The sequence below is a fragment of the Chionomys nivalis genome, chromosome 19, assembly GCF_950005125.1.
Source record: "Chionomys nivalis chromosome 19, mChiNiv1.1, whole genome shotgun sequence".
Lineage (NCBI taxonomy): Eukaryota > Metazoa > Chordata > Mammalia > Rodentia > Cricetidae > Chionomys > Chionomys nivalis.
Genome location: NC_080104.1, coordinates 39487902 through 39502349, shown reverse-complemented (window position 1 = coordinate 39502349; position 14448 = coordinate 39487902). Strand labels below are relative to the sequence as shown.

Genomic DNA, 14448 nt, shown 5'->3' with positions numbered 1-14448 from the left:
TGTGCTTATTTAAACTAGATCTTACACTAAACATCAATCCCACCCCTCAGGCAGAGACATGAGAATCACTGTAAGTTTGAAGTCAGTTTGTTCTAGTCCAGTCTGGGCTACAAAGTAAGATGTTGTCAAAATGAACAAAACAGAATAATCAATATACATTACAGTTCTAATTTTTAGTTCTTGTCCAAATTTTTTGGTGACAAAGGTATCAGAATATCTGCATATACATAAAGATGTCTTAAGGACAGAAAGCAAGTAATACCAAATTTAGTCATGTTTCATAAATTCATTCATTCAATTCAATTTGTTTGTTTCTGAGACAGGGCCTCACTAAGCAGGCAAGACTGGCCTTAGACTTGTGATCTTCCTGCTTTAGCATCTTCAGTACGAGAGTATAACCATGTTTGCCATCATACCCTGCCTATATTTTCACTGAATCTATATTCTGACAACATCCTCTCATATGAGTGTATTGTGTAGAATTTTTCCACTTAGGACACCTTGTCACTCAAAAGCTACCACAAGAGAAAAAAAAAAGAGCTGGGCACAGTGGCTCATGCCTATTATCCCAGCACTTGGGAGGCAGAAGCAGGCGGATCTCTGTGAGTTTGAGGCCAGTCTGGTCTACAAAGCAAGTTCCAGGACAGCCAGAGCTTTTACAAGAAACCTTGTGTCTCGAAAAAACAAAAAACAAAGAAAGACCTACCATACTATTAAGTTCCAGGTTTTACAGAATTTTAGATTTCAGAATAGGAATACCATTTGAGTAATCTGTCAGGTAAGAGATTTATTTTTATTATTGCTGACCACCTGGGGGCGCTATACCATACTGGCAAGTACTTCCGAGTTAGGGATAAAAATACCAATCTATCAATAACTAGCTGTATAGTAAGGACTAATGGATAAACTAATCCTTCAAAAATCATTTCCTCATCTATAAAACTAAAATTACCAAGAGTATTTACAGAGTTACTGTGATAAAATTATACAAAATGTACTTTTGTACATAACCAACCCACAATAAACATTGCCATACCTATCTGTACAAACACAAATGCTCAAGGTAATTATATGAAACAAATATCAACTCCATATTTTAGGAGTTAAATTATATAGCTAAAATATAAGAAAAAAACTTTAAAATAAACTTATTACGCAGCCAGCAGTGGGGGTATATGTCTATAATCTTAGCACTTGGGTAGAAGAAGCAGGTGAAAGAATTCAAATGAATGAAATGACTTTTGAGGCCACCCTGGTCTACAGTGGGTTCCAGGCCATCCAGAGTTGAATAATAAAACTCTATCTCAATAGATAGATTGAGCAGTTGATTGACTGACTAGATAGATAGATAGATGATAGATAGATAGATAGATAGATAGATAGATAGATAGATAGATAGATAGATAGCAAGAGAGCAGATAATACGGGTTTCCCGGTGAATAATTACATTTCAAAATAAGGGCTGGAGAAATGACTCGGCCATAAAAGCTAGGCTCACAATGAAAATTAATTAATTACCTTCCTGTCTCTCTAAACACCATCAAAATAACTCAAGAGGTTTAAGTTCTTATTAGGCACCATCTCAGTACCTAATAATATTGCTCAACATGTTTCAAATTATGAAACATTTCACAGTGTAGCTACGAGGTATATAAAAAGATTCTAAAACATTCCTTGAGATTTAATATATATGGAGTTAGTTAAGATTTGTTTCTGACTAGACTTATAAAATTTCAGTATACTAAATATAGAGTTTAAACAAACATGTAAGTAAACATATTTGAATGAAAAAACCACAGACAATGGGCTGGAGAGATGGCTCAGAGGTTAAGAACACTGACTGTTCTTCCAGAGGTCCTGAGTTCAATTCCCAGCAACCACATGGTGGCTCACAGCCATCTATAATGAGATCTGGTGCCCTCTTCTGGCATACAAGCATACGTGGAAGGAATGTTGCATACATAATAAATAAATCTTTAAAAAAAAAAAAAAAACCACAGACAAGTTAAATTCACAAGTTACCTATTTAAATCTTGGGGGGCAGGGGGAACTGAGCTGGGGGTACAGCTGAGATAGAACATCTATCTAGCAAGCATGCAGCTTCAAGTTGAAATCTCAGTACTATAAAATAGGGAAAAATTTTTAAAAGAAGAGTAATATTTTATTAGATCTGGGGGTTGTTCGGTTGCCAGCTTACCTGTTAGCGGAGCCCCGTGAAAAGTTTGTGAGCCCTGATACCCATCAGGAGCTGGGTCTTGTCCATAATGTTCTGTAGGCCAGCGATGAGGGGAGGCAGAGTTATTACTATTTAACTTCAATTCCTGCATTTCTTTCTATTTAAAGAAAATAAAAGGAAAAGTTAAACATTTAATTATATAATACTAGGAACAGTCTCAGCGAACACTTAGCAAATATTTTAAATTTAAATACTTGGTGGTATCTTTTAGAATATACTCTCCACTGGAATCTAGATACTAAGAACATGGTTCTTTAATGTGTTAAAATTTGTCTACTATAATGTTTCACTTTAACTCTATCCCAAAGAACTAATTCCCTAAATATTATTTAATTTCCATTCCATACTTAACTTACATTAATCTTCATAAAATCTAGTCTCGCTAAAACACTTAGATACTCATAAAACTTAAGATAAATAAATTTCTTTTTCTGATACCCATTATCCTCAAGCTCTTGAGCTACCTACTCAGCCTCTAAGATCTTCTCCCTGTACAGCTCTGTTCTTCTCATCATCTGGACTAATTAGCACTGAAGGTCACCTCTCAATACTTAACCACGTGGGGGTGAAAACAAACTTCCAAGGTAATGACAAATTACAGCAACTGAAAACAGTATCTGCTCAAAATTTATCATGTATACATTCTTAGTCATATCATGTCGTTAGTAAACAAGAGAACTCATACACTTCAAATTAGACAGACACAGATATCAAACCTTAAATAGACAGGCATAGATTAGATAGATAGATGCAGAAAAATATAGAACTGATATCTGATCCTCCAAAATGTTTTCATACTCTCTCCTACCAGACAAGATGGCAGACACACCACTGCCTTCTACACAGCTATCTTACCCAACCCAACCCCAGAAATTACAAAATTTCCTCTTGCAATTCTAACCAATGAATTTTTTTTCTTTTGTTATTTTGTTTTTTGAGACAAGATTTCTCTGTGTAGCCGTGCCTGTCCTCGAACACACTCTGAACACCAGGCTGACCTCAAACCCACCTGCCTCTGCTCCCAAATGCTGGGATTAAAAAGTATGCAAGAAAAACCACCACCTGTTTTGCTTTGTTTTTTCCAAGAAATAAGAAATAACATCCAGATGATAGGTCAATTTTGAAAACAGCATCAAAATTCTCTGCCAAGGTATCTAACCAATTTATAACAATTGAGATCATATTTAAAAAAAAAAATCCTAGTACTATCTGCTCTCTTATTCTAGAAATGCTTAAGTGGAGTGGTAGCTCACATATATAATCCCAGCTTGAGGGAAAGCGAGCAGGAAAACTACAAGTTTGAGACCTTCCTATACTATATGTTTCAAATACATAAACAACTCTTCCAAAGGTCTTGAGGTGAATTCCTAGCAACCATCTATAATGAGATTTGGTGCCCTCTTCTGGTTTACAAACACTATATGTAATAAATAAATAAATCTTTAAAAAAAATCTAATTGTTCAATAATTAACAACTAGAGTCGAGTTCTGCACAGTGCCCAGTCTTACAGGCTTACCAAGTAGTGCTCCACTACATTTCCACAGCATGTAATACGGAATGACTGAAACCTGTATATTGAAACTCAATGTGTTACCATGGTTCGTGTAACACATAATAACTGTACAAACTCAAAATTCTGTCACTTAACCAGTTTTCAAAGGTGAACAGTGCTGATTATACATACCATAATAATCGCCATATAGCAAAATGTCCTTAGTATAATATTGGGTATAGAAATAATTTAGCTCTTACCCAAAAAGCATTGGGAAAAAAAAATCTGTAATTCTAAAATGAAGTCCCCTTAAATGCTACACTCTAATTATTAAACCATTCATATAAAAGCATTTAAACAGAAAATAATTAAGTTCAGACAATTTTTAAATTCCTTGTGCTAAAGCTGACATACTTTAAATATAGCCACACTGAGAAAAGAATCAAGAGGTCTGACAGTGCACAGGAGTTCAAGTCAACCGTAGAGATTAACAGGAATCATACTGTGTCTTAGATAAAAGGTTTTATCCACATCTCATATGGAAATAGATATGTAAGTAATTTAGAAAATATGGTTAAGAGTGAAAAGAGATGTGACAAAAAACAGGATATATAATTGATCTCTATAGAGTAGAGTAAGGGCATTTTGATCAACTGTAAGAAAGTAATGAACCAAGAAAAACCAAAACAAAAAAAGAAAAAAAAAAGCTAAGGGAAAAGAAAGGGGGAAAAAAAGGAAGGGGAAGGAGAAAGGAAAGGGAAGGGACGGAAACAAAAAACTGGGCAAGAAGGGCTGAGGATCAAAGGTGGTACACACCTTTGATCCTAGTACTTGGGAGGCAGGAGCAGGCAGATCTCTGAGTCCAAGGCCAGACTGGGCTACAGAGTGAATGCAAGATCTACACAGAGAAACCTACAGGTGAAGGGGGTTGGAGAGAGGGTTAGGAAATGATCAGAGAGGAAAAATAATAGCGTAAGAGTTACATTTAGTCAAATTAAGTGGTTACCTTAATGGCCTCTACTTGCTGGCATATCATTTTTAGTAAAGAATTTTGATCTTCTGCCCATCGAGGTGGTGTTTTTGGAGAATACTAAACATATAAATATGCACACAACGTTAACAGTGTTTATGACATTTAGAAAAGAACATCACAATACAATAATTTCTTTCTTTTCTACTTGCCTTGTAACTTTTACTTGGTGACAGAGAATATTTGGTAGGAGACGGGGTAGAGTGTTTTATCTCTGAATCTGCATTTCGCAAGCAACCATTTCTATAAAGAGTACTTCCTTCACTATAGTCTTCAAGTTCCTGCATAACTGAGTTCAGCATCTCTTTTACAGACTCAAGAGGAACAGGCAACTAAAAACAAAAGGTTTTAGTTTGCAAAAATATGTCAAAATAAGAACTTAGGAAATAAAAGATTCTATTTTATTAAACTGTTTGCACTTTCCTCTCAGTTTATTTGAGACAGGATCTCACCTTGTAGCCCAGGGTACACTTGAATTCTCAGTCCTGCCTCAGCATTTTGTAAAAACATTTTGTAAAAAATGTGGGCACCGCAGGACATCTTAACAAGCATTTTAATACATGTTAAGTTATACATATAAACAGATTGTAGAATCTAAAGTCTAAGTTGCTTCTAGTATCTCTGTAAGTCAAAACTGATAAAGAAAAGTGAACTTAGGATGCTTTTCCATATGGACAAAGTTACCAATTCTTCTAAGATATTTTGAATAGAGTGCAATATAGATGCTGAAATGCACCAGATAATATAAACCCTAATCTAAGAGCAGCGATAATGTTAATAAACAAAATACTCAGAAGGAAGGCTAAACATGAAACCAGTATGAGTGTGAACTGCTAACAGTTCAAGGAAACAAGAAAAAATAAAAATACTCTGGTTTCACTTCACCAAAATTCTTAAGGAACTAGTCCTCAAGTTATTATATTCATTTTAATTACATGTCATTTCACTTCACCAAAATTCTTAAGGAACTAGTCCTCAAGTTATTATATTCATTTTAATTACATGTCAAAATGACAAAATTACTGCCTATTTTAGAAACTAGTATATACCTAGATACCAAAGTTTTATGTTTGTTTTTTGTGTGTGTGCATGTGTGTTGTTCATACTCACACATGCATGTGCAAAAATCTGTGCACACATGTGCATGTGGAAGTCAGAGGTTAATATCAAACATTTTCTTTGATTACCATCTCCACCTGTATACCAAAGGATGGTCTCTCGCTGAATCTGGAGCTTCAGCTGGTCTAACTAGCAAGCTTACTCACCTATTATGGCCTCTGAGTACTGGAATTACAAACAGGGTGGGTCACGGCCACCTGGGATCTGCTTGTGTGCTGGGTAGTCATTCTTGGACCCTTGCATTTGTACAACTATCTTCCTAACCCCAACCGCCAAGTTTTTGTTGTTGTTATTTTTTAAAGAGATACCAAACCTAAGAAAAAGTGTTAAGAATCAACACACATTCACGCTACATACAAGCCCCTGGTACATCTAATGCAAGGGATACTGAGAGATTTAAGAGTTACCAAAATATAAAACCTGGGCAGTCATCAATAATACTAAATTACAGAAAACAATCAACAACTTACTTTCTGAACCACAGAAATATTTGAATCACTGTCATCTAAAATCTTTATCAAGTAGTCCCTTGTCTTTCTCAGATAATTTTTGCATTCTTCTTGTTCTTCAGGAGACAGGGCATCATTTTCAATGTCTTCAGCTTTCCTGTGAAAAATCTACACAAGATACAATTAGATTTTCAAAGCAAACAAACAAACAAAACAAAATTCGATTCCCACATCACTTACCAGTGCAAGATTCCAATAAGAAACTACATTTTTAATAGATTCAAAAGCAGTCATGGCGTCTTCTATATTTCCATTAACAGCATCCAATATAGCAAAGGTTATATGTGCATCTTCTTCATAGTCTTCAATTTCAGATGCCTAAGAACATGTAGAACTGTTACTTATACTGCTTCTAACCCACATGCTTTCCAGATTAAAATTTTTGTCAGCTACATGATTTAGGAAGCACCACTATCATTAAATAACAAGGCAATTTGCTGAAGTAGTTATTATCTATATGTGTATAAATTACATATGCAATAAATTTATTTATTAAGAGTTCATTATTACCTGAATATCCACACTATGGAAATGTTTAAACAGAGGATCTATAGGTTCAGGAATGCTATTCTTCTTTCTGATCATCTTCAACAATGGTAAAACTTTCTTCCAATAATGAACACTTCTGCCTATGTATTCCCGTTGATCATAAAAAGAATTAAGACTGCTGCCCTAAAAGAGACAGTTAGAATTCCAAAACTTCACAAATAGTTTAGAGAAATGACAAAAAAAAAAATCAAATCAAAATGAAATGGAACATCAGAAGTTACTAACTGACTCTACTTGTTGTGGAATGTTATTTTAACTAGACAAAGATGTTATATTTGTTTATGTTGCAGAATATTACTTTAACTATGTGAAAATATGTTACATTTGTTTTTGCTGCCTTTGTTAACAACGTAAAATATGTTACACTTGTTTAATTATGTACAGATATGTTACACTTGTTTCACCTTGACTATCTAAGGCACTTGATTGATCTAATAAAGAGCTTAACTGACAGCAGCTAGGCAGAAATGAGATGGATGAGACTGGCCAGCAAAGAGTATAAATAGGAGAAATCCAGGCTCAGAAAGAGAACGTAGGATACACACAGGGCCAGAAACAACCAGGCAGTTGCCAGCCAGTTAGACACAACAAGTAGTCAAAGTTATACAGAAAAGAAAAGGTAAAAAGCTCCAAGGAAAAAGGTAGACAAGGAAGGAAGGTAGACAAGGAAAGAAGGGAGGGAGGGAGGGAGGGAGGGAGGGAGGGAGGGAGGGAGGGAGGGAGGGAGGGAGGGAGGGAGGGAGGGAGGGAGGGAGGGAGGGAGGGAGGAAGTTATTTTAAGATAAAAGAGTTAGTCAGAAATGAGGCTAAGCTAGGCCAAGCATTCAAAACTAAGAATAAGTCTCCATGTCATGATTTGGGAGCTGGTTGGTGACACAAAAGAAAAAGTCTAGTACATTTACTAATGAGTCAGCCCAGTCTATTTTTGAGAGTTGCCATCTTTTAAGGTGAACATGGTGATACACAACTGCAATCTTGGTACTTGGGATGCAGAGGTAATTGGATTAGTAGTTCAAGGTCTTCCTTGGCCACATAAGGCCAGTCAAGGCTATGTGAGATCCTGTTCAATCCTCTCTGAAACAAAACCTGCCATTTTTAGATAACCAAATCTGCCCGTGGAAGTAACACTTCAGTCAGAAAGCTAAACATCTACTTCTAATCTGGTACATAGCACATACTAAGTAGTAGGCAGTATTTTACTCATCACTTATGTGTAAGTGCATTAACTTTATTATGGAAAAAGACTTTTGTTTAGAGGCAATGATTTTTTTCTGTTGGGTTGGTTGATTGGCTGGGTGGTTGGTTGGTCTTTTGAGACAGGGTTTCTCTGTATAATAGCCCTGGCTATTCTAGAACTCAATTTGTAGACGAGAATGGCCTTGAACTCACAGAGATCTGCCTGCCTCTGTCACTGGAGGTAAGTCATGTTCTGAAAGAAAGGGAAAAAAGGGAGGGAGGGAGGGAGGGAGGGAGGGAGGGAGGGAGGGAGGGAGGGAGGGAGGGAGGGAGGGAAGGAAGGAAGGAAGGAAGGAAGGAAGGAAGGAAGGAAGGAAGGAAGGAAGGAAGGAAGACACACACTTCATTGCACTCACTGTTTTCTGAAGACACTGTGCCCAATGCACAAGTAGAGCAGGTTGAAGGCCATGTTTATCCTGGCCTCTCAGAGTGTTTATTTCACGCTGAACAAGAAGTCGCAATTTTGCTGACGTTCCAGGTCTATAAAAGTTTAATAGAACTACTTTAAAGAAATGCAGCTCAATACTTACCAAATATGCTGTCATATGACAAATAAAACCTTCACATGAATTAATTAAATTCCTAGTAAAACCCAGGTCATAAGGATCACTATTGTTTTACTACTCACATTGCCTTTCTGTGAATCAGAGTACAAACTGCATCCCACCAGGATTTCTGTCTTTCTGTACAAAGCTGTCTGCAGACAGGAAGTGGCAGACACAATGGATGATACGAAGTGTGATGAGAATTACACTTCTCCTTTAACTGTAAATGGCTGGTATATATAACTCCAAGTAAGAATACCTGTTTTGATTTTAAAAAATGGCGAGTTAGTAAAACAAATTTACAAACACTCGAAATATTTAATCGATTATAATCATTGCTTACTTCAAGATCTAAAATACATATTGATTCAGGTGCATTTGTTTCAAGCCTTGAAGTTTCCTGAGGCAAATGATGAAATAACTGTTTTAGCCATTTTCGAATTGCTGGTAAGATAGGAAGTGAATTCCATTGTAAGCCAAGCCAGGTAAGGTGCTGGAGACTACCATTATGTGCGCGAATGGCACCTGAAACAAAGGGGAAAACTGACCATGTACATTTTCTTTGGGTCTTTAGTTTGCCAAAATAAACAATTAAGCCAACATTAACTACAAACTGCTGTTTCAAAACTGAGAACTAGATATAGCAAAATTTCATTCTTATTAAATGCATTACACTTTATAAAATTTTGTTTGATTTGCTTTGGATTTAAGACAAGGGTTTCTGTTATAGCCCTAGCTGTCCTGGAACTTACTCCGTGGTCTCCTCGATCCACTTGCCTCTGCCTCCTGAGTGCTGGGATTAAATGAGTGTGCCACTACACCCAGCTACACTTTATAAATTTTAATAAGGAAAGGTAAATAAGAAAGTTCCATGCCATCTGAGAAAATAAGAGTCATCAGTCAATCAATCAATAAATCATTTTTAAAAACAATAAAAGAAACCTGACAAAACAAGCAAATAATTCCTACTTTATAAAAATTTTGGAAAGATGTTCCTTTCATTAAGAAGTCATTAAGTAACAACGAAATACCATATTAACTTATGAGTATAGCAAAAAGCATTTTTTCATCTACAAGAAATGTAATACTGAAAAAGTTATGGGCTTCTGGAAGTAAAGAGAGCCCAAGTTTTCCAGAAATGCTAGCATTATAGCAATCTGCAAGAGACAAAGGTAGTAAGTACTTATCTATCTCAGTAATTTCAGTTTTAGGAATCTCCAAGGAATTAATTTTAAACTATATTCTATCTCATATACTATCTACTAATGAAGTTCTCTCATATGCTTCCCTTTGTGATCATAACTGCATATCTATAAGGATGAAGTACTTCAGGTTCTTTAATGTTTACTAAAGAGGTAGAACCTTTTCAGTAAAAGGTCAGCGAAATAGGCCATCTATGATGACCTGGTACAAGAAGAGGCTAATAGCACAACTGTCCACATGGACATTCATTCCAGCAAGGTGGTTGTCACTGGGCTAAAAGCTTGACAAAGATTACCAAAAATAATCCTAGAACATAAGCCAAATTTCGGCAAGTAAAAAAAGACAAGGGAAGAAAACAATTGGGAAAACGCAGGAAAAGAAAATGTTACATACAACTTTCATTAAAACATGATTAAATGACGCCGGGCATGGTAGTGAATAACTTTAATCTCAGCACTTGGGAAGCAGAGGCAGGTGGATCTCTATGAGTGTGAGGCCATCACTGTCTACATAGCTAATTCTAGGCCAGACCAAGCAAGGCTACATAGTGAGACTCTGTCTTGACACCAAACAAAAAGATCCTATTTAAATAAAAAAGTTCTCAGTATTATTATATTATTTTAATAATACAAAAAAACAAATTGAATGCTGAATGGTTCAAAGTACATAGCAAATGTAGATAGATAGATAGATAGATAGATAGATAGATAGATAGATAGATAGATAGATAGATAGATAGATAGATAGAGATACATACATACAGGATAGAAAATTCACAAAGCAGCAAGAAATATATAATATAAAGAAAAAGTGTCATCTATACACAGACTCTTTAACTTCCACCTCCTGTCAAAATAAGCCTGGGAAGAATTCAAAAAATATTAAAACTATGAGCCTTCCAGGTACAAATGGATTACAATGAAGAGCATTTCCTTTGAAATGTACAACTTACCAGTATCATATCTAGCCAAGTCATCAGGGTATGGTACTTGTCCATTAAGGTTTCCAATATCATCATTACCAAGGAAAGATCTATCCTTGGATGATGGACTGGAAAACAGGGCATCACAGAGAGCAGACTGGCCACTTTTATTAGCAAACGATTCCACAACTTCCTTTAAAAAGTCTTGCTTGCCACGACTTAAATTTAACAACATGTGCCCTAAAAAACAATTTTTTACATCATTTTATGATGAAACACCAATTTAATTTGCTCACATTTCTTAATCATTTCATTGAAACAACCAAGAAGGAAATAACACAATTATCACAGACCTCATCTTTCAAGTCCCAAATCACAGCTGGTCAACAAAAATGGTACTTTATAGAAAGCAAACAAAATATAGATTTCACAGTATTTGTGTCTACATAATAAAGTAAAACAAAAGGGGGGAGACAAAATCTATTTAAAAAGTGCTAAAAGAATTTGCATTTTAGGAAAGTATAGGATTTAAGTGCCCCTCAGACAACAGCTCCAGGAGTCCTGAGTTCAATTCCCAGCAACCACAGGGTGGTTCATTACAGATGGGATCTGATGCCCTCTTCTGCCATGCAAGCATATATACAGATAGAGCACTGATACACATAAAATAAATACATTAAGTTTTTAAAAAAGGATTTGTTTCAAGCTACTAATTGAATTAAGAACTATTAATACTATATATTATACTATACCATGGGTGGACCTTGAAAAACATACTATGGGAAAAATAGTCACAACCTCCCCCCCATTTTATATCATTCCATTTAGGCAATTAAAGACTATCCCTAAAGTCCAGTGTTTACAAACAATGGTGTTAAATGGGCAGCAAATAATATCTAGCTACAGAAATGATTTCACACACTAAAGATGGATGCTCTAGCATCTACACAAACAAGTTATCACCACTAGGAAGCAAAGTTAAGTAGGTTCTAATTGGTTTTTTTGCTGTTGTGTTGTTTCAAGACAGGGTTTCTCTGTGTAACAACAATCTTGGCTGTCCTGGAACTTTCCTTGTAGACCAGGTTGACCTCTGCCTCCCAAGTGCTGGGATTACAGGCATATGCCACTACTGCCCAGCCTAAGTAGGTTCTAATTTAAAATGCAATGGGGATTTAGCTCCATGACAGAGTGCTTGCCTATCAAGTACCATGTCCCAGGTTCAGTCCTCACTCACCTCCCCATGTAGCGATTTAGTTTTTTTCCTAATCCCTGCCATACTACCTTTAACTAATATGGCAAAAATAACAAGTAATTATGAAAGATTATCTCTGAATACTAGAAAAGACTTTAAGTTAAGGAGCCTAATAAAAGTTCAGATCTTGCACAGCAAGATGGCTCAGCTATTAAGGGCACTTGCCACCAAGGACCTGAGTTCAAACCCCAGAACCCACACGGTAAAGAGAGATCATCTCCTGAGTGATGTACAATGAGGGAGTACATGCACAACTCAACTCAAACAACACACTCAAATACAACCATTTTTAAGTTTTTACCATTTTAGGATTTAATCAGTTAAAATTGTATTGTTACCTGACTGGCTAAGTCGATCATGGGCCATCGTTTCCAGTAGATTTTGTCCAGCTTCTCCTTTTATTAATTTAACCTTTGGTCTTGGAATCTGACAATTTTAAAATAAAAATTCAATGATATCCCTATTTCCAACAGTCTGATGTTCTTTTCCATACTACTTTTTAAAAATGACCAGTTAATAATTAAACTTAATTGGACAACAGCTGACAAGAAATTCATGTACTCTATTATAAAAAGTACAAAGATTACTTATGCTTATATTCGGGAGTAGCAGATATATCAGAAGAATCTGCTGTGAGTTCAAGGCCTGTCTGGGCTACGCATGGTCTTTCAGGCAAATCAGAGCTATAAAAGATCTTGTCAAACACCTACAACCCAGTGAATGTGGAGAAGGAGAGCTGGTACCCAACTAGACCCTTCACCACTAAGGACTAGTATTGACAATACTGGGAAGATACTCTTCACATTAAAAGGAGAAAGATAAACACCAACCCAACCACACCCTTTCATCTACTATGGCCGACTTGTCTGCAAGATTCACTGGTGCAAGAGTGGTGGTATAAAGCTTGTGGGAGCAACCAGCCAATAACTGACTTGACTTAAGGCCCACTCCATGAAATGGAGCCCATGACCAGCTGCTGGGGTAACCAAAACCCTGAGATTAAACAGGCCAGTGACCTATGGGAAAACCACATACTACTACTGTTCTGCTAAAGGAATGTTGCAATAAAATGACTCCTAACGTCTTGCATGGCTTAACTAACATCAGAGCAGCTTTCTCCTGTAGCAGACAAGAACAAACACATAGACCCACAGCCAGACAATATGCAGAGAGTGAAAAACCTGGGAACAAAAGAGATGTCTCCATCAAATCCCTCCCCTCAGGACTCGGGGAACACTGTAGAAGAGGGGGCAGAAAGAGTTTAAGAGCCAGAGGGGATAGAGGACACCAAGGAATCAAAGTCTTCTAGACACAGCAGAGCTGGTGCACATATGAACTCAAGAGGCTGTGATACTTGCAGGAGCTGTATGGGTCTGTACCACATGGGCTGCTAGACCTCAGAGTGGACAAACATCCCATTCCTGACTCAGAAGCTATCTCCAATTGACTGACATTTACTTGCAAATGAAATATTCATTTCCTCAAAGGGAGTCTCAATGGAGAAACAAACCACTTTTCCCCTCAATACCAGATAGGGTTTCTCTGTGTAGCCCTGGCTGACCTGGAACTCAGTCTATAGACCAGGCTGGTTTCGAACTCAAGAAATCTGCCAGGGGCTCAGAGGTTAAGAGCATTGCCTGCTCTTCCAAAGGTCCTGAGTTCAATTCTCAGCAACCACATGGTGGCTCACAACCATCTGTAATGAGGTCTGGTGCCCTCTTCTGGCCTTCAGGCATACACACAGACAGAATATTGTATACATAATAAATAAATATTTAAAAAAAAGAAATCTGCCAGCCTCTTCCTCCTGAGTGCTGGGATTAATGGTGTGTGCCACCACTGTCACTATCATCCAGCGAAACAAACTACTCCTAAGGATAGACCCCGTGCTCAGCAGTAGGCACAAAATAAACTCAAGGACATTTTTGGAGGTTCTTTGTCTTACAATATTAAGTCAGGGCAGTTTTGTGTTTCTTTTTTCTGCCTTACAGGTCCTTTGCATTTGGAATTTTTGAGATTCCTAAGTGTGCAAACATGTGTCTCCACATCTATACACACTTCTTGTGCTTTTTCTTTGGCTCTTTTTCATTTGGTTTTTTTTTTTTTTTTTTTTTTTGGTTTTTCGAGACAGGGTTTCTCTGTGGCTTTGGAGCCTGTCCTGGAACTAGCTCTTGTAGACCAGGCTGGTCTCGAACTCACAGAGATCCACCTGCCTCTGCCTCCCAAGTGCTGGGATTAAAGGCGTGCGCCACCACCGCCCGGCTCATTTGGTTTTATCATATTCCAATTTGTTTTTGCTTATCTTATTATTACTCCTGAGATGCCTGCTTGTTTTCTAATAAAGACAAAGTGTG

General features: G+C 36.9%; 1 protein-coding gene across 2 annotated transcripts in view; it reads right to left on the bottom strand.

Annotated features, from left to right (window-relative positions):
- The window catches only part of LOC130862385 (E3 SUMO-protein ligase RanBP2), a 56914-nt gene that overhangs the window by 23788 nt on the left and 18678 nt on the right, over nucleotides 1-14448 (bottom strand). For both annotated transcript variants that reach the window (XM_057751963.1, XM_057751962.1), the window contains exons 8-18: nucleotides 12433-12520; nucleotides 10873-11082; nucleotides 9061-9242; nucleotides 8801-8976; nucleotides 8529-8652; nucleotides 6898-7059; nucleotides 6568-6705; nucleotides 6349-6495; nucleotides 4912-5091; nucleotides 4736-4819; nucleotides 2198-2333 (exon numbers count right to left, since the gene is read on the bottom strand). In XM_057751963.1, coding sequence (XP_057607946.1) covers nucleotides 2198-2333; nucleotides 4736-4819; nucleotides 4912-5091; nucleotides 6349-6495; nucleotides 6568-6705; nucleotides 6898-7059; nucleotides 8529-8652; nucleotides 8801-8976; nucleotides 9061-9242; nucleotides 10873-11082; nucleotides 12433-12520 — 1627 coding nt within the window. The remainder of the gene's footprint in view (nucleotides 1-2197; nucleotides 2334-4735; nucleotides 4820-4911; nucleotides 5092-6348; nucleotides 6496-6567; nucleotides 6706-6897; nucleotides 7060-8528; nucleotides 8653-8800; nucleotides 8977-9060; nucleotides 9243-10872; nucleotides 11083-12432; nucleotides 12521-14448) is intronic.